Source organism: Akebia trifoliata, chromosome 3 (assembly GCF_017979445.1).
Source record: "Akebia trifoliata isolate Shusen 1 chromosome 3, ASM1797944v1, whole genome shotgun sequence".
In the NCBI taxonomy this organism is placed as follows: Eukaryota; Viridiplantae; Streptophyta; class Magnoliopsida; order Ranunculales; family Lardizabalaceae; genus Akebia; species Akebia trifoliata.
The window spans coordinates 57,925,105-57,952,529 of NC_141377.1; the positions used below are offsets into that span (position 1 = coordinate 57,925,105).

The 27,425-nt window shown below is 35.0% G+C and overlaps 1 protein-coding gene across 7 annotated transcripts; it reads right to left on the minus strand.

Annotated features, from left to right (window-relative positions):
- Nucleotides 1-39: 39 nt before the first annotated feature.
- On the minus strand, nucleotides 40-26,182 carry LOC147408331 (AMP-dependent synthetase and ligase family protein). Of its 7 annotated transcripts, XM_086437290.1 has the most exons (21): nucleotides 25,809-26,181; nucleotides 23,622-24,128; nucleotides 21,922-22,118; nucleotides 20,753-20,956; nucleotides 18,412-19,143; nucleotides 16,029-16,657; nucleotides 14,624-14,699; nucleotides 14,415-14,501; nucleotides 11,743-11,786; nucleotides 11,076-11,184; nucleotides 10,390-10,449; nucleotides 9,752-9,836; nucleotides 9,532-9,596; nucleotides 8,293-8,352; nucleotides 6,865-6,909; nucleotides 6,060-6,169; nucleotides 5,208-5,972; nucleotides 4,970-5,081; nucleotides 3,325-3,514; nucleotides 1,735-1,883; nucleotides 42-509 (listed from the first exon to the last, which is right to left on the minus strand). In XM_086437290.1, the coding sequence occupies exons 1-17, from the start codon at nucleotides 26,140-26,142 to the stop codon at nucleotides 5,735-5,737; spliced, it is 3,582 nt and encodes a 1,193-aa protein (XP_086293416.1). In that variant the 5' UTR covers nucleotides 26,143-26,181; the 3' UTR covers nucleotides 42-509; nucleotides 1,735-1,883; nucleotides 3,325-3,514; nucleotides 4,970-5,081; nucleotides 5,208-5,734. The 7 variants fall into 7 exon arrangements, with proteins under 7 accessions (XP_086293418.1, XP_086293416.1, XP_086293419.1 ...); XM_086437292.1 differs by lacking the exon at nucleotides 1,735-1,883 and having other exon boundaries at nucleotides 40-509; XM_086437293.1 differs by lacking the exon at nucleotides 42-509 and having other exon boundaries at nucleotides 1,516-1,883; nucleotides 18,556-19,143.
- Nucleotides 26,183-27,425: the final 1,243 nt, after the last annotated feature.

Here is a 27,425-nt window from a genome sequence, read left to right on the forward strand (position 1 = left end):
AAGCCCATCAAAGTAAATTAACTTCTAATAACCTTACTGAGATTAATATTGAATTAGTATAGTTTCCATTATAAATAAGTTGTCAGTAAAACAAGCTTACAGGTACCAATGAAGCCCCATTCTTGATGGTTATCAAACGTGGCTACCCAGAACAGAACCGAACGAAAAAAATGATCAGGTACACAAAAAATCAGCTAACCGGTTCTGGATACATTGGGTAATTGGGTACCCATTGAAACCGTTGGGTGACAGATCCGTCCATTGTACTTAAAACCGTTGGTGGGCCTACAGACATTTTTTTTCTTCATCAAATCCAGAGAGGAGAATTCCATCCCTTTTTTTCTTCAATTATCAACTATATGCATCACATCATCTACTTTGGTGGACCAATTCAACATGATTTGCTTCTTATTTACAATCACGGTATACGATAATTCCCGCCATGGGCCTTTGGAGGAGAATCATGACCGAATGGCAAGCCCACAAGATTGAATTGGCAAAAAATCAATCTGTTTATTTCCAAGAAAAAAATATTTTCACAAACGTTATAAGTAAAGAAGTCTTGCAAAATTCGTAAAAAATGGATTCTTTAATAAGAAAATTTTATGAGTAACCAAGAAAACTTATAAAAATGTTATTAATAAAAATTTAATTTAATTTTTGAAAATAGTAAATAAATTATCATAATATATATTAATTTCTATACATTATTTAAATTAATGTGATACATTAGATAATATAATACATTACACTATCTAACACTTCAATATATATTATTATTCTAATAATATTTATATTATAATAAAATATTTTAATATGATAATATTATATACATTATTTAATGTATAATATGTTACTTTGTAATATTATTATAATTAAATAACATAATAATATATAGACTTTTTTTGTAACCATAAATATCATGTCAGTAATGTCTAGTGTGAATCAATATTGACATTTCAATATTTTTTTTTGGTAATCTCTTAGGGAAATGAATTACATAATAATAGGCAATATCTATTGACAGAATAGTAACAAGCCTTCAAACAGACTACATCTTAAAGGTTGTTAGTTATCTTCACTATACCTGAACTTGTGTGGCGTGGAGTAGATCAATGTTTATTTGATGATAATTCTTCTATCATGCCCATGTGCTGTGTAAATGTCTTATATTTTGTTTGGGATACGCTGACCTGTGGAGTTGCAGGGTACAGTGCCTCCTGCTAGGGATCCAACCTTTTTTTTTAGTATACATTTTCTATTAACAAATTTATGTCTTAAGTTGATGAACCAATGGCATTACGCCACGTGTATTGAAAAAATGACTTAAAATGGGATTCTTAACCGTTCAGAAATTTTCTCTTCGCCAACCAATCACACTTACTTTTGCAATACATGTGGCATCAAGTCAGTACATTAACATAACGCAGAAATTTGTTAACATCTCTGAAACCATCTACGGTTATGTGCGCACCTCCATGTCAGAATTGAAAGAACCACAGAAAATCCTGTGTCACCCCAGCATGACTCATAAAAAGGGATTTCTACTCTCTTATTCATGTGGCATATTAGACATGCTTCATTGGATTCAAAAGGTAGAAAATATCTTACAAAACTAATCTACCCAAAAAAAAAAAAAACAGTAGCATTACAGTGGCTACTAAAATGACAAATTGCTCTTCATTTTTTTATGGAAAAAAAACTAAAAACAATAGAAATCATATGTATACTTACTAATTTTAGCAAGCATCGTCACTTTTTTTCAATGTGTAGAAAGCTCCTTATTATAGTGGTTCAATAGATCTTTCAAGGCTGGTCGAGAAGGTAAATAATCATGACAATGCATTCTCCATGAACACCAAAGCACTTCAAGTGAGGAATTTCTGTTTCATAAAAAATGATAACTGGATTGCATCAATTTTCATTGATCAAAAAAGTTATCATGTCCTCTCTTTTTTTCTCTTTTAACATTTTACAATACCAAAATACTCCTTTTTTACAACGACAAAACCGCCTTCCTCCTTTGAAGATAAAATCTATTATCATCAAGAATGAATGATAACAAGAAAAGGAGGAATTGAAAAAGAAACATACTTACTCCTTGAAGTATACAATAGGAAGGCCTAAAAATAGTTGAGAACTTAAACGTTAAACATCATGATAGCAAATTTGTGTATCAAAGCTAAAACAACAAAGATGTTTTTTATCCACCATCTCTCTTTTTTTTTTTTTCTCAAAAGTTCCAAAACCTCTAAAAAGAAGAGATCGAGAATATTTTATTGAATAATGCTGAAGTGACCTCAAGATTGTACCTCATACTGACGTGAAAGTGTGTAGGAACCATAGATGATTTTCATCAAGATATGAGTAAAAAGCATCTATGGTTCCTACGCACTTTCACGTCGGATGTGCGATATGAGATGCAATCTTGAGGTCACTCCAGCACAACTCTATTTTACTAACTTATAATTGCCGAAGTAATATTCTAAAAAGTTCATACATCTTTAAATTTATTTCTAGATTAATAAATCTGAAATCCCCTTCCACATTATGTTTCATAATTTTTATTACCTGTGGGAAAAAAAATCTAATACAAATCTAAAAGTGGCCCAACATTTTTGTGATTTTATTTATATTCCTTCATCATTTTTATGCTTTAAGAACCAAACACTACATGAAAATGAAGAAGAAAAAGGTCATATGGAAAAAGATGAACAAATATAAATAGAATTAAAAGAAAAACAAACTTTGACGATCTACAGGAACCAGTACTATATCACATTTTCCCAAAAGGTCTTTGATGAACTTAAAAAAAAAATTATTTAATCACCTAAAATTTTTACCCATATCAAACCCCCTACCAAAAAAAGAAAAAACAAACAAACAAAACACTAAACACATCTGCTTTTGGTTAAAAAGTCTAGAAAAAGAAATGTAGAATTGTACAACAAAATTGAAATTAAACACAAAATTAGAGGAAAATATACCCGCCATGTTTGGTAAATATTGGAGATACCTATGTTTTCAAACTGATGACATGCACCTTTCTACAATCCATTATCGAAAAATGATCTAAATACCCTCGTTTGAAACATGTTTTTAAACTGATGCTAACAAATTCAATTCGAAACCAACCAATAGAAATCCACCATGAGACATTTTGTTGTGTAGGTGGATCTCTAAGGAAGGCCAATATAAACATGTGATTTTGATTCTGAAAATTTGCGTGTTCAGCTTTGAGTGTGTTAAGAAAAGCATAAGAAAGAAATAACCGAAAAAGAATAAAAAAAAAAATTGAAAATGATGCCACAGAAAACAGATTACCTGGATAGCTTGGTCATTATTTCAGTCCATTTCCAACCATATCCAAGAGAAGGCATAAGATAATGACGAAAGAATCTCAATCTAGGCTTTTGAGTTAAACAACAGCAGTGGATATATAACCATTTGTGCCAAACATCATTAAAAGCTTCTCTAATTTCCACTTGAACCTCTCTCTTAAATTTGGTGATAACTACAAATCAAACAAAAAGATATAGTATCAATAAAGAGGTTACAGTCATGTCTCAAGACCAAATTTACATTGCAATAGATTTAGTGGAATAGCAGTAGACACTACTATTATTGATGGTAAAAAAGAACCTACTTAAAATCTGTAATTGTATGATATAAGATTTAAAAATGACATGAAACTAAATAAAATAAAAAAGATTATACACGAAACTATTGAGACACAGGTCAATTGTTCGATCAAGCTGCTCAGCTTCCAAGCCATAGATCACCATTGAATTTCTGAGAATCAAAATTAATTTCAAACATTGCAAATCAAACCCTAAGAATATGTTATAAAGGAATCCAACACCTAGAAAATAAACTTGGACTTTCAAGTGTCAATGAATCAAAATGATGCAGAATACCAACAAAAAAAAAAACAGAGAGACTATAATCTGGTAGAAATCAAGAAAACATAGAAGAAAAACTAAGGGAAACATTTAGTCACTATCTTCGGCTAGGTTCTGGAAATAAAAACCTTAACTACATAAACAAAAAATAAAATAAAATTCAGAGAAAAATAATTAAGAGAATAGTGATCGACCGGAAACAACTCTAGATTTGTAAAAAAATAATCCAAAATCTCGAAGAGCAGATCAAGAAAATAAGAAAGAATTTCTCTTTTATAATAGGTAATATTTGCTCATAAGTCATAATGTCAAAATTAATTTTCATCATGTACAAAATAAAAAGGTTTATCAACAAGACCCCTAGATTTTAAAACAAGTTGAATTAAATAACATTTTATATGATAAATTGAAGTAATTTACTTAGGATTTCATGCAAAAGAAGAAAGTGAGAGTTTATGAGAAGAATCACATTGATGCTTAACTTTTCTTTCTTATGAACACGAAATCGAACATTACTATTTCTTGAAATAGAAAAAAAGGCATATGAAGGCCAATGTTGTTGACCTCTCCAATATAGATTGCCACCTTCTCATCGCTTGTCCTCTCTTTATCCACTTTCTCATATCGAATTTTAGGGTATATAGTAGGGAATTTGTTTTCAAGGAAAAGCAAGTTCCTTGGAAAAATGGTCATGGGAAAATGAATTACCGTGTTTGATAGGCACTTAGGAAAATGTCAAAGAGAGCTAGTTTTTATCATCGATTTAAAATTCATGAAGACAGTGTCAAACTCGTACAAAACAACTAGACTCAATTGGATATCGAGGTGACTCAGCTCCAAAAAAAAATTAATGGGTAAAGATAGATTTTATTAAAGGTAGGTCGAGGTGACTAACCCGAAAAGGCAAAACAGAACCAAACAAGAAAGCCCTTAAAGGGAAGCTAGATCATGTGTAATACTGCCAAGGTGGATTTTTTTTGGGCTTTAGAGTTCGGTCTAAGAGGGTTTCAAATAGATCTGACCATATATTTGTTGAAGATAAAGAGACCATAGATGTATACAACCACCTGTTACGTTCAGTCCACAGACGAGCAGAATCTGCATACATGGCTATAACAACTAGAGTTCTATTTGGGTTCAAGGCTCGAGTCGCTTCAGCCTTATTGCTGCATCACTTACCTGCCACAAAAGGAAGCAAAGAAAAAGAAAGAACATAAAATTTCTTTCAGTTAATTCATGTAGAACAATCAAGGAATCAGAATTACGGAATCTTTTATTAGTAGCGTTTGTAAGACCGCCACTGACCTTGAAAGGGAATAAAGGGAAACAGCAGTACTGAGAATACTTCATCCACAGAGGGTCGGCACAAATCTCCATTTCTATTCGAAGTGACTGACTTGTATTCTTGAAAATTTTCAGTTGTTTCATCCGACATTAGATTTCCAAATGTACTTCATTGGGATTTCTCTTATCGGGGTTTTTAACCATCCCTGCACAGGTCTCATCCGAGGTGGACCCTTTCTCTCCAACTTTTCTGGGACTCTGGGACTACAATGGCATCAATAGAATCCACTTTGGTCAAGTTTACAGATGTCAAAAACAAAGGCCAACTTATTGATTGTGAAGTTTCTTTTCCGTTTAAGTCCAAGAATCTCTTCTGTGGTTCTACATGACCCTCGATACAGAGCATTTCTTTCCTGATCCGCTAAGTTCGATCACATCGACTGTAACTTGTATCTTCTCCAAGGTGTGGTGCATATAATGCATTCTTTTGGTTTTGGTTTTGTTGGAATTTCTCAGGGTTTGATTGCAGAGGTGAACAACTCATTCTCTCACTGAAGCTTAACTTCAACTCCCATACAGTGTACATAATCGTCTCTGCAGCCGACAAATATTCGTCCACCAATCATCACGGGTGAGGAGAAAATGTCTCCTTGGAGATCTAGCTTTGCAAATTCTTGCACAGTGAGGTCCACTGAGTCCTTGGCCGGTTGATTCCTCTCCATTATGGCATTCAAGTTGATTCTAAGTAAGTAAATGCTTCCAGAACTGCTGCAAATGCAGATCAACCTGGGAAGGAAGTGTAGTGCTCAACAACTTCTTTACTTAAATAGTGAAGACTATTTAGTTTGGGGGAAACTTGTAAAGTTAATTTACCTGTCTGATAGATCGGAGGGATCAGATATCAACTGCATGTTTTCATCAACATAAGCAGATGAAATAATTGGGTCTCCGATATTGTATTCCCACATCAAATCTCCTGTTTCCTGGAATACAAAAGAGAACCAAAAGATACAGATCAAACAGTTGAGGTGATGCTTCAACATGAAACAGTTCATATAGTTTATTATATAGAAAATTAAAGGAAATAATTGGGTACATCCAGAGACAAACAAGGACAACTGTTGGGCATATGTATACACCGTTAACCAACCAACTACTCCAAAAGACTGATCTGTGGGAGAGGGGGAGAACTATGAATATAAGAGGGTCACGAGGCTTAAGTGGGGTATGACACACCCGAGAGAGAGGAACATATACACTTAACATACACCAATTCTGATTACATGGTAGATGAAATGATTAGGATTGCCAACTAAAACAGAATGAAGCCTAACGGAGGACATCATAGCAGTATGCCTATAACGAAGACTGCATGTTGCCATCTAAACAGGGTTATCGATGAATCTTATTCAGGTCAGGGACCAATGTATTTAGATAGGATCAGGTATGTCGAGTATTAGACCAGGGAGTGAACAGAAATTTGCATATCAAGGTACCCGAATCCAACCCAATTAAATCAGGTACAGTAACTCAAAGCTGTTGAGTCCTAGAGCTTACAATAAACCTGTTAAGACTAAATCTATCAATAACAAAGAAAAACAATAGAACCACTTGGAACTTAAGTCAGAAATGAAAGAGGATATATCAATCTTCATACATGTTCAGTCCTAGAGCTTACCAATTCAAACGAGTAGACACTACCGTTTCTGGAACATATGATCACCTGGAAAAAAAATATAGAATAAAACAAAAAAATTAAATCACAGACCACAAGAGGATTTTGCCCAACTAATGCAACCCTACTAACACATTTCCTAAACCTAATATCTGACAAAATTGGCTAAGCATGACCATCTGTATTCATAAGGATGAAAAAAATATGATGAATGGTCCAAGAAACTTAGGTAAAATGGTTACAACCATCCATTTGCATAGAGATTTCCTACGTGAGATTGATAGAAAGGCAGGTCTTGTCTCCTCTTCTTATGTGCACATTCAACCAGTATACCAGACAGGTATCGTCAGTTTCAACTTTTGAGAAAAGCATATCATAGACCATAGCACAAATTACCATAATCTTGCAATCAAGTAATCTAAAATTTGAACTTTGAAGTTAAATACAAAAGATTTGATGAACTTTCACGATTATTGACTTCCAACAGCATACAATATAGAATCTGGAGGGTTATTTATGTATAGAGAATTACTATTTATATAATAAACCTATACAGGTAAGTTGATTGTTGTGACAAGTGTGGGGACAAATTATGATAAAAATCAGTTTGGGGGTCAAAGTAAGTTTGCATCAGAGATCTCTAAGCTCGTATATGCTGCTCTATTTATAAATGATGTAACTACTAATATTCAAGAGTGGGTGGTGTACGTTATCTACGACTGAAGTAGTCCTAACTGATGCAACCAGGGAGGCAACCAACAGAACTTCTTTGGAGTCAGCTTTAGAAGTAGAAGCCAGATAGAGTATATGGACTGCAACTTTAGTAAGGGAAGGGTACACTACAAAGGAAGGTCTAGTAAAAAAGGATGTCCATGAAATACCCTGAAGTGACCATTTTCATTATCTTGGTTCTAGTATCCATTAGTATTGAGAGGTTGAGGAGGAATTTGCCCATAATAGAGTTGGATGGTTTAAGTGGAGGTGTGCTTCTGGAGTGCTACATGACAGATGCTTCTCAATCAAATTAAAATAAAATTTCAAAGACAATAACAAGACTGACTTTGCAATGGAGCTGAATGTTGGACAATCAATAAACAATATGTTCATAGATTTATAGAAGGTGCCAGCTTGCTAAGTTGGTTAACGCCTGTGAATGATACCATGACCTGGGTTCAAAACCCACCTTCACCTACTAATTACTAACCACTAATCTTGCTTGCCTAGCCAAAAAATGTTCTTAGATTTATTGAAGCAGAGATGAGGATGTCGAGATGGATGAGTGGAAAGATTAAGAAAGATAAACTTCGAAATCAACACATTCGTGAAAATGTAGTAGTATCCCCAATAGGTAATCAAGATCAATTTGTGATGGTTTTGTTATGTACAACAAAGACCAATAACAAGATGCCTGCTCTAAACATGAAAGTGTACCTGTGAAGGAAGTGTATAAGATATACATGCGCCAGCAAATATTGGACCACCAGTAATTGCCTGGAACCAAACATAAATAACAAGGTCAATACATGGATAACAACTAGGAACAAGAAGTATCATGCAGGTTAAATGATCCACCATGCAAAATAATCATGTAAATGAGGCACACAAAGTGCAAGAGACATAATATTCAAGAAACATGAAAGGCTGCATGGGCTGGAAAAAATGACCACTGGTCAAATCTTTCACATGCAGTTACATCCACTGAAAGATGTAAAACTCCCCAAACAAAAACAACAAAAATAAAACAAACAAAACAACAACAACACAACAACAAAGAGGTCCTTTGTGCAAAACAATGCATAATAACTATAAAAAATTAAATTTTATAATGACACATTGAAATATTTTTTCTATATTTAGTAATGACACATTGAACCATAAGTTTTCTAAGAATCAAATGTTGGTAAGGGAAGACCAAATACAACCTAGCAGTGATTGCAAGAATCAAAATTTTATTTCCTTCCGCACAACATTATTTCTAGTACTATACATGCTCCCATAGAGTCCTGGACCCATTATGAGATTGGTGATCATAGGAAAAGGCTCTTTCATTTTATTCCACTGCAACCCTTAAGCATCGCTGCAAACTTCTTGAGTTATTATGGAGTTCCTTCCTCATTCTGCTAGCATCATTAACCATACAACTTTTAGCATCAAAATGACTGTATTAGCAGAAAATATTTTCCTCTTTCCTTCATCTGTGTGCTTAGAATGTTATGTATAGTTTTTAAAGGAAAAAAGTCCAATCTCACTGTTAAGAACTCGAATCGGAAGGCTGCAAATCTTAATATAACTTGTTTAAATGTTTTCCCCTACAACTATTATGATGTTGAAACAGTGTAGAATGCAATTACTTCACTTGGGTGCCTTTTATTAAAAAAAAGTTGTATACGTTTGTGAAAAATAAATAGTTCGTAGGAAATCATATTAGAATTCGAGATAATATATTTCAGGAGTGTGAGATCCATGTAATGCCAGAAGGTGATTAGTGGGAAAATTCAATATTGTGCAACGAATCACACGAAAAGAAATTGCTATAACCAATTGCCACAGGTCAATCTGAAGAATATTTTAACGGACTCGCTTAAGCATAAAATGACGGTAACATATGTGTTCAGAACTAATAAAGATAAAAAAAAAATTATAATAAGAAGAAAGATATTTGGTATATACCTTCCAGACGATCAATCCACTTAAGCTCAATACAATTACATGCCCATCGACCAAGCAACAAATGACTGGAACACAGGATTAGTACATTGACATATATCAAATAAAAATATTTACTTCAGGAACCACAATGTAGACTCTTAACATGTATGAGGGATGTTTTCCTAAAAGAACTTCTGAAGCTGCAGACTGTACAAAAAAAAAAAAAATGAAATATGGGTACCATTGCCATTAGAGGAACTGATGGAAAGAGATCCAAACACTGGGGCACCCAATTCATACACCCACATTGTGCTGAATGAGGAATCCTGCATTAATAGAACGTGTCAACAAGTGACTGCACCTTCAAAACACCCTCATAAGGCAAGTGAATTTATCCAAATAATCTATGTTTTGATTGGTTGCGCATAATTATAATAGTCAGGAGAAAATGTTTAGTATAGGAATATAGACGAAGTTAAGGAGGGACCAACTCATTAACTTCACAGCATCAACATTAGTTGATGTGCAAAAAGGACTCCAAAGACTCTGAACTGGGTTCCTCCAGAAGTTTTGGATAATTTTCCAGTGTCCTATAGTAGATGTTACTCTAAAGGGTCAATCTACCCAAACGAGAAGCGAAAGCCGCACTGACTACTCAAATAATCTAAGGGATATTTACCATTCACATCAAGGAGAAAAAAGGGATTCATTTAGCCGACCCCAAATCTTTAGGATAAGGCTTAGATGATGATCAAGGAGCAAATGAAGAAGACTCCACTGGCCACCTAGATATTAGGTAGATCTACCATTCCTATTGGTAAGCAATCATAGTATGAAAACTTATATGGACCACCTGTAAATTTAAATGAGTTTACATACCTCAATCGATAAAGCTGTCACACGCCCCCTAGTAGATGCCACATAAAGCATGTTGCGCACCTAGATGAAGAAACGACAATTCTTTAATCATGTTAAACAAGGGAGATACAGAAAAATTCACTTAGTTTCAAGTTATGCAAGACCAGAGTAAAAGGTGCAATATTTGGGTATGGATGTTAGTGACCATGGAAACTATAATCTGTTTTGCAAGAGACGCAAACCATATATATTAATGCAACTCAATTCCCGATGATAGAAGGTTGAATGTGATTTCTCCATTAAATTTAAGTGTTCAAATAGAGAGTGGCCATCTAAGTGGAGGGCAAGTAACTTACCCAAAAAAAAGAAAATAGTTGAAGTGAAGAGAAAATAGTTTTAGTAACTGTGCTGCGACACTTCTTCTTAAGAAATTCGGTATTAAATTCATTATAATGTATGGTACCATGAGGCACATTGGAAAGCCTTGAAAGTAGCAAATGAAAGGAAACTGGAGGAAGAAGAGGCATACGGAAGACATTAGTTCGTAAAAGTAGATAGATGCCGTTAAGAATCATTAATTAGCATACAAGAGGCACAGGAAAGAAAATAGTAAGTGAACTACATATTCTGATAAACCAAAATTCAAACGATCCAAAGATCCTTACAAGAAGAAAAATAGGCCAGAGATTTAAACAAACAAAACACACCCTATCAATAGAAGGTGACCCGTATATGCTCCCACCACATGCTATCTTATAAACACAACAGTGTTTTCTGTAATCCAGAGCATATAGATTATGATCATACGATCCACACCTGTAAATGTTGTCACAAGGAATACCAAAACAGCATCAGCGTTATAGTTGAACTTTTGGTGAATTAGAATTAGAAAAAAAATGGGGAAACTGATGAATCCTTGTTTTCTTGTTTGTGGATTAGACAAACATAGCAGAGAGAAGATAAACATTGACAAGGAATGAGAAACACCAACCAAGAAATTTTCTTGAACATTTTGGCAGCTACAAGTGCAATCTTTTTACTTTGTTTTTTCTTTCTTTTTTCGACATACCACATATTTTACGGGACAGTTCATAGAATCATACCCACTTCATCATACTGGGTGCTCCCTTAGAATTAGACAACTGCTCTAGTCAGCCACTTTTTAAGTGTAGGTCATGCAACAGAATCAATCTTCTCTCTTTTGATAGTTAAATGGATATCGATGAGGAAAAAAGTAGGATGAACAGAAGATATTTCCCTTAGCAAATCCAGAATCAATCTTATTAAGTGTTTATACTTCAAATTAAATTCACAATCCTAGAAAAATATGCATGCATGAATACACGATAAGTGAGAGAAGTCCTAGAACATTACCAGATTAAATTTCTTTGTGTGTCTACCACCGGCTGTGACTTTACCTTCAAAGACAGAGAATGAAATTCAAATCAAGTAAACGGAAAAAGGTCAATCTGGTTGATATGTAAATGAATAAATAATTGAAGGGCAAAGCAGTAAAATGAAAAATATGAATGACTTTCTTTCTAAGACTACAAATCCAAAAAATATTACCTTGGAGAAATAACAAATTAAGGAAAATGGTCAACAAACAGTCATCATCATCATCAAAGCCTTGTCCCCAAGATTTGGGGCATGGTGAATGAATCTTGTTCCATCCAGATCCATATCTTTTATTAGTGAAAGTTTATGCTTATCTGCTTCCACAACCTCAATCCATGCTCATTTGGTTCTTCCTCTTAGTCTTTTAGAACCTTCAATTTACATATTTATTCTAATTGGGATTGTAATTGGCCTCAGTTGAACATGCCCAAACAACCTCAATCAAATCTCTTAGTTTATCGCTTAGTAGAGGTACTCCTACATTTTCTCAAATGCGTTCATTTCTAGTTTTATCTTTCTTAGTCTTTCCACTCATTCATCTCAGCATCCTTATCTCTACTACACTTAATCTATAAAGTGATGCTTCTTGAACGCCCAACATTCAACTCCATAAAGCATATCTGGTCTTACTGTCGTCTTAAAAAATATTCCACAGAAATATTATAATTCACACAACCATAGGAGGTTATAAAAAAGTACATCTGGGCATACATGGTTCATGCTAGAGTTAAATGGCAAAATAGTATCTCCCACAAGGGAGGGAACATCTCACCACCTAGGCTAGGAAGGCGTGTTAAAAACTCAATAACTTATCATGCAATCAGTCATTCATTGGTTTTAAATAAAATTGAGATCTCATTTCAGTTTGATATGTGCGTTTATTTATTTATTTATTTTTTGATCAGTAAAGATCAAGATAATATTAAAAGGAACAACCCAAAAAGAAACTACCCCAGAACCAGATTATACAACCTATCCCACCTAACAACAAAATCCTCAAAAAAGAAGCACTGAAACTCTTTAAACAATTTACTGGTGAGCACAACTTCCTTGGTATTGGAAACTTTCCCTTCAAAACAACGGTTATTTCTCTCCTTCCAAATGCTCCAACACACTGCAAAAGGAAGCAAACCTCAAAAGAGCAGCCTAGGAGAAATATCCTAGGTACCAAAGAAAGAAAGAGCAGCCTAGGTGAAAACCATGGTTTAAACCTAATGTTACCTGATTCGTGGATTCGCTTGGTTCGAACTCGCAGTTCGCCAATCAAGAATGAACCCGGTTAGCAGGTGAAGTGATGCGTAAGGTAAAAAATATGTTGAAGATGGTAAATCTTGGGAAGAAAAAATCTGAATTTTTTATTTACAGGTTAAAGATGAGGGTATTTAGTCAATTTTCATTAGTCTATTAGTATAGACTAGGGTCAAAGGGCATGCTATCAGTTTGAAAATTTAGGGGGTATGTCTCAAATATTATTAAAATGTGGAGGGGGTGTAAAAAACAGGATAAAACATTGAAGTTTGCTAGGTTCGCTGCTTTTCAGGAACCAAGAGCAAACAGTACCACGAATTGGTTCTGTTCTTCAAAAGTGAATACGGTAACCTAGGTTTAAACTAGGGCTCTTCCCATATTACCTAAATACATACCACTGTAACGACCATGAAAATCAGTCAGTCAAAATTATATAGATCACCTAAATAAAAAGTTGGCTGCCCACCAATCGACTTGAGTCAATTTTCCCAATGGTCCTTTGATGGGACACATAAACATGATCTAGATATGCAAGATAGAGAACTTAATAGAACTACAGGCTTCCTTGATCCCCCTCCTGTAATAATGGGAAGAGTCCCCAGCATTTCATGAGATTAACTTCACATCTAGCATCTAACGTTCAAAATGTTAAGTCAAATTCCCACTCCACTAGAGGGGACTTGAGAACCAATTTCATGTTCTTTTCATGACTCAACAACGGATAATAAATTGGGCAATATATTTTGGTTTACAAATTCTTTTGCTGAAAATAATGAATGGATCGATGACAATCAGCATGGCAATGTCCAACACACCTATAATCCAAAAACACAAAATAATCTTAGGTTAATCCTAGGTCTAACGTGCTCACCCAACCCAAATAGCCAACCAAAACTATTCCTTAGGCCTAGGAATGTTGGAAAAGAGCATTCTTGTAATTTTCCCTGATTTATGTCTACTATATTTGTCATTTTTGGAAGGTCGATATGGTCACTCTAGTTATATTTTAATATATAAGTGACAATGACTGTGTAACCCTACACGACTCCCAAAGAAATACCTATTTCTCCAATAACTCTTCTTTTTTCCTCTCTCCTTCCCCCATTTCTCTTTAACCAGGAACTAACTAGATACATATATACTTGAAATCTGATAAAAGAAATGGACAAGAACATATATTTCCACCAAAAGATGGAATGAAATCTCTATGCAGATTTAACTGGCACAATTACATTGTTGAATGAGCCTCAACAAATTAACAAGAGCTCTGCGTGCACATAACTCAGGAATCACTAAAAGTATTGAATCCAATATATAATTGAAAGCATCTTGATAAAAATGTCATTTTTAATGCAAACAAATGCATAAGTAGGGGCCAATATGCATTTGAAGAAGCATACCTCACCCTGCGTCTGGAAGGCCCAAGAGATCTTTCCAGTCATGAAATCAAGAAAATAAATTTTCCCTTTGTAACATCCAACTACAACCTTAAAAAATGTAAGAGAAGAATGATGTAAGAACCTCTTCCCGAGCTATGAACAGAAAACGATTTTCATTAGCTCTCATTCGCAATGAATTAATCTAGCAAAAGCAATAATATGAGATGTACCTGACAAAAATCATCAGTAATTGCTGCTGAACATTCAATCCGTCCATCCAATTTAACCTCCCATCGGGTAAAACCACTAAAATAATTTACATGAAAATCAATGACAAGATCAAGATAAGGAATTGTTATAGAAGTGCTTCAAAATATTTTCATGCTATCATGTATAATCCAAGAATATATATATATAGATCCCATTCGGAAGCCAAAATTTGTCCTATATGGATTAGAAGTTTAGGAATGGGCTGCCTTTTTGTGAGGATGATCTCCTTATAGTAGAGGTCATCCTCAAAAAAATCAGCCCATTCTAAACTTCTAACCCCATTAAAAGTGGTTTACAAATTGATGATCCATGATTCTTCAACTTGTAAAGTGTGGTTAGAAGTTTCAGAATAGGCTGATTTTTGTGAGGATGATCTCCCCACCATAGAGATCATCCTCACAAAAAATCAGTCCATTCCGAAACTTCTAACCCATATAGAACAAATTTTGGCTCCCGATGTTGGCTCCCTAATGTTGGCTTCCGAACATTTCCCTATATATATATATATGGGTGGCGTTCGGAGGCCCTAAAGGGAGCCAAACATTGTGCCAGACATTTTTTCAATGTATGGGTTAGAAGGTTTGGAACGGGCTGATTTTTTGTGAGGATGATCTCTATGATGAGGAGATCCTCCTCACCAAAAATCAGTCCATTCCGAAACTTCTAACCCCATCAAAAGTGGTTTACAAACAATGGACGGTCCACGGTTATTTTACTTGTAAACTAGGGTTAGAAGTTTCAGAATGAGCTGATTTTTTGTGAGGATGATCTCTTCACCATAGAGATCATCCTCCCAAAAATCAGCCCATTCCGAAACTTGTAACCCCTATTTTGAAAAATGTTTGGCACAATGTTGGGCTCTCTATAGGGCCTCTAAGCGCTTCCCTATATATATAGATGGAAATGTTCAAGAACCAACTATTTGGCCAACATGTTTTGTCCTACATGGGTTAGAAGTTTCAGAATGGGCTGATTTTTGGTGAGGATGATCTCTATAACATAGAGATCATCCTCGCCAAAAATCAGCCCAATCCAAAAGTTCTAACCCCATGTTTACAAGTTGAAGAATCGTGGACAAACCATTTTTTGTAAACCACTTTTGATGGGATTAGAAGTTTTGGAATGGGCTGGTTTGTGGTGAGGATGATCTCCTCACCAAAAATCAGCCTATTCCGAAACATCTAACCCATGTAGGACAGAACTCGTTGGCCAAATAGTTGACCCTTGAACATGACCCAGTTAATTGATAAGTATAATCGAAGAATATTTGCCTGCAGTGCAAATAATTCTAACAGCATGTACAACCACTTTTTAGCATTAAGAATAGCAGAACCAGCTAATCAGACATCACAAAATGGTTCTTACCTTTTGACATCGATACAAAGAAATATGTGTGAATGAGATCCAATAAATAAATAAACATCACCATCCTTTAAAACAACCAGTGGTGATGCATCAACACATGACATCAAATGAACCTTCCACAGTTCACGCATAGACCCTTTTCTACACCTCGGAGTTTCAACTGACCAGCATGCTTGGAACACATCATTGACCTCATGTTTACCTTCATATACAACCTTGTTACAGCGGCTGAATGAACAAGCTGTCGATAAATAAAAACTTGAAATCCATGGGTTCTTATCTCTTGAAGTTGTACTATTCAAATTTGTGTATAAAACTGAATCAACTTTCAAATATTTAGAACTAACAGAAGCATCATCATTATTCTTTCTAAAACCAAGCAACTTATTATCCTTGTAAGCTTCTGGCTTCACTTCTCGATCAGCATAAATGGTGAAATCATATTTATGTGAAAGTTCACTGTCCAATAGAGCATTTAGAAGCTTAGATGGGCTTGGGAAAACATACAATAATCGCATATTGATTCCTAGCTTATGGGCAACTTGTGCTGCACCAATAGAATTACCCCCCAGCACGAAGAAATTATCGTCATCTGTAACTTCTTCAACCATCAAAGCATCACAAAAAGCCTGTAAAAAAAAAGTTCAATAAAAATCAAATCCAAACAAGAAAAAAATAAAGTTTAGTTCATATGAGTTCAGATATAAGAGAAACCTATACACAAAAGTTTTAATCATCCACTGCTATGATCCAAAATTTCCCGTGACAGATTTCTAGGGTTAGTCAAGATAAAGTAGAAGGCCTCAAAAATTCAAAACCCATTGGAACTGAGTGACATTGACCGATTTGACGTAGACAATTTCAGCCATCGTAATCATTGGAAACTTATCCCAATGATTTTGAGTTGGTTAAACAAATCTTGCTCCTCCATTCTAACAACAACAGATACTTTGTGTGGGAAATTTAGTACAATAACACGTAAAGCATGTAACTTCAAACATATGTAATACACTGTACTTTGTATATATATATATTAACTCTAGATAAAGTTGATTTTGTGAATGGCAAGACAGAATTCATGTTGCTGACGACAACATATTAGCCATAGATGACAAAATGCATATAGGCATTTTACGTATTACAGATGTGTTGTACTATGCATAATGTTGGCTGATGAGACCAAGAGAGAGCAAAGACGACAATGTATATACACAAGTTGTGTATTACAGGTGTACCATGCATAGGGTTGACTAGACTAGAGAGAGAAATGCAAAACTAGAACCATGGAGGGATGGCTTAGGAACTTATGTTTTATATTAAGGACCAAAAAAAATATATGCAGAAACTTTAGTACATACACTAATAGATAGAACAAGACATTAATGGATGGACAATAATAACACCAAAGCAGCAATTTGATAAAACATAATGATGCATAAATTGGTGAGGATGCTACACCTAGGTTCAAAACCCGCTTGCCTAGCAAAAAAAATAAGACGAACCAAAGGAAATTTTTATAAGAAAGCAGTATGTTCAACTATGCATTATGGATTTGAAGGTTGCGCGAACAAGAAAACTACCTATTGATGAGTGTAGAAGAAAAAAAAGATGTTTACTATGAATGAATGGAAAGATTAAGAAAGAGAATGTCCTATGTTCTAGTGTTATAAAATTCAGGAGAATATAGGAATAACCCAAAAAGGAGATAATATAAAGAAAATTCAACAGTGACGGTATGGGTATGCACATCAAAGTCCAATTACAAATTAATGAGAAAGAATGCCTTGGTGCAAGTTGAGGGTTCTAAAAGGGTGCACAAAAAGGCTGGAAAAAAATGAAGTGATTGAGAATCCGGAAAAAAAAAATCTGATTCATGTTGCAGAACCAAAATAGCGCACATAAGATGTGATACAACCAGAGGACCACTAGAGATCTCCATCCATAGCCTTAATAATGATATTTACAGTGTCTTCTCTACTGGCATTCTAACAATGTAGGAGATTTCTTACATCAAAAAACAAGTACTTAGTATGATCCATGTAAAGTTTTCTTGAACAATCCTTTTTCTTGATCGTTTGCCACTCTTCTTCAACTTGTCCAAAACACTTCGACACATAAGGTGATTACAAATATGAAATCCACTTGACTTTTCAAATGAATCAAATAGTTGATAGATATTATATGATAGGACCCCTGAAGATGTACCTCTTGCATTAATCACTGTCTATAGTACTAAGATGATATATTTAACTCTGAAAGAACTTCACTGTAATTCTAAAAAAATGCTCTTCAAAGATGAAATAAAGCACAACACACGAGCACAAGGAATTATAACAAGAAAGACACAACTGAATAATGCATATAGAAAAGTGGAGGGCAAAACCTCTTTAATAACTTGCAAAAGACCACAATCACATTGATTAATATTGGTATTATTTTGGACCGGCTTTGTAAAAAATGCTGATCCCGAGAGCAAAGTATAATCTACTTTTCCAGTGGAAGACATAGGCAATGATTCGATACATACATAATGGTTAGGAATCATTGCTGAAGGTAGTTTTTGGGCTAACCAACTTCTAATAGAATAGCTCAACATTTCACTTTGTTCTTCCTTTCTTTTCAATACTAAGTAAGCTTCGAGATATACAGGTTCTCCTTGACCTTTATGAAAAATCACAGCAGCATCAACCACATCTGGATGTATTCTCAAAATATTTTCAATCTCCTCTAAAGCAACACGCTGCCCATTAACTTTTATAGTGCGGTCTTTTCTCCCTAAGAAGACCAAATCACCAGTGTGAAGCCGTCTGGCAAAATCGCCTGTTCTAAAATATACTTGAGTTCCATTATCTAGGATCTGAGAACCATTACAAAGTCCAGACTCTTGAGACAACTTTACATAGTCCAAAGATGTACTAATGGGATCAAGAAAGTATCCAATCGATGTGCAAAGGCCACCAACATATATTTCACCTTCGTTAGGCTCATTTGGCGCTCCAACAAGTACTATGCCACAGTTAGAAATAGGTATCCCAATTGGCACACTGCTCATTAAATCAGTCTCCAAAATCTTTGGCAACTTTTTGCAATCAAAATATGTACAGTCACCTGAAACCTGCAATACCAAGCATTTATGAATTATTGTATTAGCAATGCAGAAGTATGGGAACATATAGTTTTGTTGTCAATCTTCGTCTCAAGTTTAAAATATTTAAACCACCAGATTCACGGATCAAAAAGCTGACTGTGTAGGACATTGGCCACAAATGTAAACACATATTGCACAAATCAAACTTGAAAGCCATCAAATAAAGATAGAATTGTCAATCAAAGAAAAAAGATAGAACTGCCCTAGACAAGTTCCAGCAAGAATTAATAAAAAAAAGTTCGGAAAAAAAAAAGGAAAAAGAAAAGGCCCAGGACTTCTGAAGTGCACAGTATGTATCTATGATTAATAGAGAACTCTCATAGTGCTCCAGAACTAGGGATGGGAATGAATGACTCGTGATTTAAATTCACATTGATGCAGTTCATATTGGTCTAAAATCCAGAGTATAGCATGATACAGTTCTATATGGACAATATGTATTGAATCTAAGGTCTTAAAATTCTCTCTCACTCCCTACCCACCCCCCAGCTCTCTTTCTTTTCTTGGAGTTCGTAAGCATCTTAGTGAATTTCTTGAACATAAACAACTAATTCTTTCTGAATTGTTGATCTATATGTCCTTTTCTTTTTTCTTTTTTCTTTTTTCTTTTTTCTTTTTTCTTTTTTCTTTTTTCTTTTTTCCTTTTTTCCTTTTTTCCTGCCAAGAGCGGAAGGTGGAGGAACAGCGCCTAAAATGCTCCTTATTCTTCAAAACCGATGTGAATCTTGCAACAGAAAATATTATTTTGACTTATGAGATGGAGGAGGCCGAGATGAGAAGGTTGAAAGAAATGATGCATAACACTAGAAAGAATTAGAAATGGGTGTGGGAAGGTTGGATCATGTTGACCCCTCAATTCAACCCAACCTGATGTCGGGCCTAACGAGCTCAACCCCAAGCCCAACCCGAGCTGACTTAGGTTAGATCAGTTTTTATCACACGAACACACGCACATGCACATAGGATAACAAAACACCAATCCACATTACTACATTGCATTTAATCTCTAAGGGTCTTGTTTACGTAACGGCAGGGGCGGAGCTAGTAAGGAGCTGGTGGGGGCAATTGCCCCCACAGAACTTTGAGACACCCCTATATTTTTAACTAATTACATGCCCCCTTTGTCCCCACTCCCTCACCTCTCTACCCATTTGCCCCCACACCCTCATCTCCCTCCAATTTTTGCCCCCACACCCTCACCTCCCTCCATTCAAGTTCTTCAACTATACAACTAATCATAGCTTGCCCCCACTAAAAGAAAATCCGGGCTCCGCCCCTGAGTAACAGGAAAAAAAATTATTCCTTTATATTCGTCCTTGTATTAGCATTTAATACTTCAAATATGTTGCAGATAAGAACATAATTTAAGCAAAACATTGTAAACATGGAAATATGATCAAGTAAAAAAGTCATACCAAGCCCTTTTTGGGATAATTGAAATAGTCATTCAAACATAATTAAACAGAGGAACAAGATTCATTCAGGCAACCCCAAATATTTTATAAGGCTTGGGATGATAATGATGAGGATAAAACTTAACGGAAAGCAAATTTCAAAAAGTTTTGTAATTGCAGACCTCTGTACTTCCATACAAATTCCAGATAGAAGTCTTTGGCAATAGCTTGTGAAGCGCATCCCACAAGGATATGGGTAGAACTTCCCCACTGAGCACTAAAATCTGTAAGGATCTCTGGACACACATATTGTAGTGGCTTTGCATAGCAGGGAGGATTGCTCTCATCACTGATGGAACGATAGTCAATCTTGAAATACAATAAGTCTGCAAAACAAAGGCAAGCTTTCAGCAAAAATAGAAATAAAAGGATTTGAAATTCAACTCAATCCAAGGGAAAGGCCAAAACATCAAAGAAGATCACAAGTGGCAAAGACCTTAGAAGCCAAGAACAGAATGGAAACTTGAGCAGAATGTCAGCAGAAGCCAGGCAGTGAGCGCAATTAATATATGTTCCCGTACAAAATGTTTTACACATATAGTAGTTTTATTTTTTGATCAATGTGAGGTTTTTATTCAAACAATTTGATCCCCTTACTGAATCAACGTCTCCCATCCAAAAACAAAGTCCTCGTAGAACACTCTTCTAAAGTCTATGTGCATCGAAGCCTATTGGAACAAAGCCCTTGATAGAAATAACTATGATTTGCGGATATGCTTCCACTCCTCGAAAATACCCATATTCCTATCCTTAAATGCCCCACAATGATCAACCTTTGTATGAGAAGGCCAATGTGAACTAACTAAGGAACAATTGCATCACCTGATTCAATGAATCCCAATTTTGCTCAAATAAGGCAGTGAAAATGCCACAGTTTGATGGTCAGAAGGACCTAAGTGTCCATTTCAAGAAGAACACCTAGGGGGTCATCTTATCAATTTAGTAGTAGAAGAGAGGCTATCAGGCGCAAGTGAGCAACAAACTCCCTATCCAAACTGATTATATAAGCTCCCGGTGTTGTAGTGGTGGTGGAATGGATGTGAGATACATGTCTTTTCCATATCAGAACTACAAAAGATAGCCAACTGCCATGACGATGTTCCAAGTTGTTCTTAGATCTTGAGAGATCACATAGAACATAACATCTATGTTTTGAACAAGATGCATGTTTTGTTGATGCGCATTCAATATGAGTCGTGGGGTGCAAGAAAAGAAAAACATAGATGTTTGCAACAAAACATGCAATCATAATGAGTAAACAATGTTCAATAGCAGATGAAAAAAAAAATACCTTCAGAAAATCTACAATACAAAATGGATTTGATTTTAACTCCTCAAAAGGAGGTACAACCAGTGGGGTACAAGTAAGAATTGCACCAAGGAACTCTTGTAGATGGTCAATAAAGCTGATGGATGTCTTGAACAGTAAAATTTCCTCTTCATGTAGGGGAACTAGCTCTTGCATCCATAAAAAGCGGTTTAGGAGACCTAAAAAAGAGCAGTGATTAGCAGAATAGCTGCATATATATGAGAGATCCAAAAACTCTAAGGAACATAATTGAACAAATGGACAAAAGTTATGACAATATATGAACGCAACACACACACACACACTAAAACTAAGCTAGAAACAAATGCAATTTTCTCAATACACCAAGAATCAAAATCTTAATAAAGTGTTGATACAAAAGATAAAGAAAAAAACCCAATTGTAGGTTCATGTAATGCAGGGGCAGCTCCAATAGAGGATAAACTAAGGGCAATTGACGATTTGATCATGTGCAAACAGAGTCCAGTGGCAAGAAGGAACATGCAAATGAAGGTTCTAAATGAGCGAGAGCACAACCAAAGGACTTGCACTTATGTGAATAGACTTGAATTAATGGAATGCATGCCTTTAGATAAAATGTAATGGAAGAACAAAATTATTTAGCTGGCATTAGGGAGTTAGGATAATAATGCGGAACACAAATAAAGTCAACAATCTAATTAAAAGGGACATCAGAGATCATGATCCATTATTTAGTGGATTTTATAGCCATTAATTTTAGGGATATATGAGTCTTTTTTATTTGTCTTAGGTTATTTTGAGTTCTACTTGTTTTATTAGGTATTTTAAGTTTAATAGAAGAGTTTTTTATGAATTAGGAATATTTACTAGTTTTGGAAAGTTTCTATTCCAGAAAATTTTCTATTTCGGGAGAGTTATTCTTCATGTTCTTTATTCAAATAAAAGCAGTGTTTAGAACGGCCAACGAAGCATAAGCTTTGAGGTGTGCAAGGTGCAAGGTGTAAACAAAATGCCTTGACGCAAGGAACATGTATGCCTCACATGTGGAGGCCAACCTTGGCACGTATGCGTCACACTTATACTTCTTTAATTAATATTCTTTTAAAAGTTTTTTTTATCAAATTAATGTGGTAGCATGAAGCTTATGCATCATGTTCCTTAAGGTCCTAACACCAAGCCTCACACCTATGAGTTTTAAAACATTGACATAGAGAAGGAAGGCAGATGCTTACTAATGTAATAAATTTTAATAAAGAGACCAGACCATACATGGTAATGATATGGAAGAAGTAAGTAGGCTTCAGGCTTGTAACTAAGATCACATTGGTTCTTCTAGCAACTTTTCACAGTATCCCATACAAATTAGCACCAACTTCTAGACTTTCCCCTAAGTTAATGAATTTGCAAACAGCACAAACCCAATTTATTGAAAGTTCAATTAGATTTAGGGCATAAAGTAAAGATTAAAAATTTTAAATCGGAATGATGCGCAAAAGAATAATACCAAGAATGAAGTAAAATAGTCTGAAAGGGTGCAAAGATTACAGATTTACTAAGAAGCTCATGTATGGTACCAAAAAAGCCCATTTTACTACTATAGCTCAAAAAGGTTTGGAATATCACATGTAGACCATTTCAATCTGCAGCCTGTATGGCAGGTTGAGATGCATTGGTATGTAAACAACAATGATAGTGATTACCTTTCTCAGTGCCACATACACCCTTGGGCTTCCCGGTTGACCCAGATGTGTACATCAAATAACAAAACATTCTTTCCTTTCTGCTTTCACAAGGCCAAACTAAATCAGCGCAGCTGAAATGCTCTTTATGATTCTCCTGAATGGACACATATAATACAGGACAATTGCTGTGATCTGCCAGCCAATCTGATTTATCATGCTGCTGGCTGCTGCTTGTACCAAAAGAAGATTTGCACTTTATAATAAGAGCAACCTTTGAGAAAGAAATAATGGATAATATCCTTTCTTTTGGCCATGAAGGATCTAGAGGCACAAAAGCCTCCCCGGATCTTAGAACAGAAAGGACTGCCACTATGTATTCTACAGAAGGCACTACATATATTCCCAATATCACTGGGGTCCTATCTGTGTTTTGAAAATCAATCAACTGCTCTCCAGTTGTGCTGATAAGTTTTGGAAACTCCGAAATTTTATCATTAATAACTGATTGCTCACCATGATAATGACCTGCAGTGAAACCAAATCTCAGTTGACAACAATTTCTTGACATATAACAAATTGAATCAATAAAGCATATGAAAATTCTGTCCATCATTAAGCTATCGTGACCAACTAAATTCAGTTAACACTTTGAAATTCTATGGGTTACATGCTTATTCTATGGGGCCATGGGAGGAACATGGAACAGTTCCCATGCAATCAAGCCATTACACTCATAACAAAGTAAAGCTTTACCATACAATTGGCGGTGCTTATTCTTATGAATATGCAGCATCCAATCTTTTGTTTCCCAAGTCAGAGACATCTTAGACCAATAATATGATCTCAACCATTCACATTTTTTTTTTCTTTTTGAAATGTCGCTAGTGTGAAATAGGGGTCTTGATCTGAGGTTTGTGGTATTACCACACACAGACTTCACCACCTTACCAAGGTGGCTCTTTCGTGTTTGCTTGACTGTTTTGGCCATCTAAAACAAAAATAATTTCCAGACGCTTACAATCACTCAATTGGGATAATTCTTGGTCTAGGAGATCTTCGAAATTGGACGCACTATGTAGATAATACCTATCAACATTAACACACAGCACTAGTACAATACAAAATCATGGTATTACAACTAATAACATATCCAGGGCTATTCCAAGTTTCACCTATCCTTTGTATCATCCCCGTCATCGTCATCCAAGCCTCTTCTTGGCTACACTAGTCATCTAACATGATTCAATGTCATGCCCTAAGAACTTCAAAATAATAACTACTGCCTATTACAGCAATGGATATTATGTTAATAAATTGAGTGTAGCCTCGAAGATGGATGAGTGAAAATTCTATAAATAATAAAGTTAGAAACGAATGCATTTGAAAAAATGTATGAGTAACTCCAATAGACAATAAACTAACAGCCCTATTTAAAAGAAATATTCAAGTTGACGGTCCTATAAGAATGAGAGAAAGACCCCAAAAGAACGTCGAGACAAATGTAAAAGAACTTACCAACTCATTCAAGATAACAGAAGACTTGGGTCTGGAAATAGTGAAATAGAGGAACCTAATTTGTTTAGCCAACTCCAAATCTTTTGGATAAGGTTTTGCTGTCTTTGTTGTCTTATTAAATATAAACATTTGTGTCCAATATACATTAAGTAAATAGATCACCTACATATACATTAAATAAAAGAGAAGCAAAAATAGAATTCGAAGAACAAAACTGTTCTTGGCATTTAATTTTTTCAATGCGAAAAAGAGGACGAGTTTTCAACACTCCAGACTTCTTCATTACATTGGTGGACTATTTTATATGTCACAGATGAGGTGTCGAACCAAAGGGTCCATCAAATCAGCCACCTCAATATCTACCGTGACGAGTTTGGGCCAATAGCATTCCGCCATATGGCAAAAGAATGGTGTTCCTTTCACATGTTTCCTATTGTCAGCAGTTGCAATTTGTATGAGGTTCATTATAGTGGTGACCATTTGATCAGTCCACGTGGCAAGAACCTCATACATTTCAGTTGAGAATTTTGAGGTGTCGCTCCAGATAACATTTGAATTTCGAATACTAATTATTACCATATTCTCAACGCAACATATATAAACACCAAAAAAATATGAAAATTTTATTTTAATCAGCAATGAATCGGATAAAAAAATTAAATATAAGATAATCAAATCGAAAACCCTAACCTCTCCTCGGTCTGATCAAGCTCGGATCTTCACCACCATCCAGAACACGACGAATTCGATAACTCAGAGACTCCACAGAATCCAAAACATCAGAGAAAGTGAAGACTTGATCTCCTCTGAAATTCAGATGAGACGAGGATTCGCGACGACTATCGAAGAATTCATCATTGTCGTCTTTGAATTCGGGATCTTCGATGATGTTCCGGCGCAACTCTCTGCAGATCTTCGCTCCACCAAACGCGTGAACAACTGCGATTTTTTTAGGGTTTCTGGACGCAACCCTAAAGAACTCGTGAGAGATGCAGCAATGCTTCTCTTCTCCTCGCCCCGCCATTGCTGCTGTATTGGATACAAAGCTTGGTTACTGAAAAGTTTCCGCGGGAAGGGTAGTTAACATTTCGTGAACTAGGTTATTTTGGTAATTTTAAATTTACACTAAAATCATCGGTATTTAGATAGGCCCCTCCACGTACTCGTAAAGAGAAATGCTGCGGTGACACAGCCTGAAACTGTGATTCTCACAGTTCTGACGTGGATACTAAACCACTTCACCCACTTAATGAGTCATCTGCCACGTCATTAAGTGAAACATTAAAAAAAAAACAATTAACCACACTCTCAGTATTACTTAATGATCCAACCTCCTTCGTCTTCATACTTCTTTAAATTCGAGCAAACTTTTATTTAGAGGAAAATTACTTAATGATCCTTGACTTTTAGGGGTTAGTTAAATGACCCATTTTGTAAATCCTTCTTTTCTAATCAGTCCCAGAATCAATTAACCACACTCTTAGTATTACTCACTAGTAAAATGCAAAATTGCCTTAACTATTCAAATTCATCATTTTCATCCAAAAAATTTAGATTTCCGGCATCTCAAATGAGTTTTAGAGACTACATTCCAATGAAAAGGACGAGAAGGAAAAAAGAAATTATTTTAATGATTTTTTAAAGTATTTTGAAGATGTGTGTAAAAAATTATAATTTTTCAATTATTTTATTTCGTTTTTAGATTACAACCGATCAATAATGGTTCTTTTAGTTTGAAATCATCAGCACAAGTCATTATCTTAAGTTTTAAGTCTAACTTTCCATGTATTTTAATCGTAAAAACTTGAGAGAAAATATGAAAATAAGTAGGTTTGATAGCATTAAGGTTGACAATTTTTATTTTCAAGTTCAGTATTTTTATTGTTGAGCTTGACATTATTTTTTTTTAAATTGTCAAGCTCGACAATAATTATTGGTGAGCTCGACAGTTTTAAAAAAAAATGTCAAACTCAACTATAAAAATATTGAACTCAAAAATAAAATTTATCGACCTTGATGTTGTAAATCTCATCTATTTGTATTTTTCTGAGTTTTTCTAACTAAAATACATGAAAAGATTGACTTAAAACTTGATATAACGACACGTGTAAATGATTTCAAACCAAAAGAACCATCCTTGATCAATTTTCATCCTAAACAATTGAAAAAATCATAGTTTTTTACATACATCTTGAAAATGACTTCATCTTCATTCTCAAATCATTTTCATCGGAATGAAATTTCCATAACTCTACATGGATTGTAGAAAATCCAATTTTTTGGACAAAAATGGTGAGTTTGAATGGT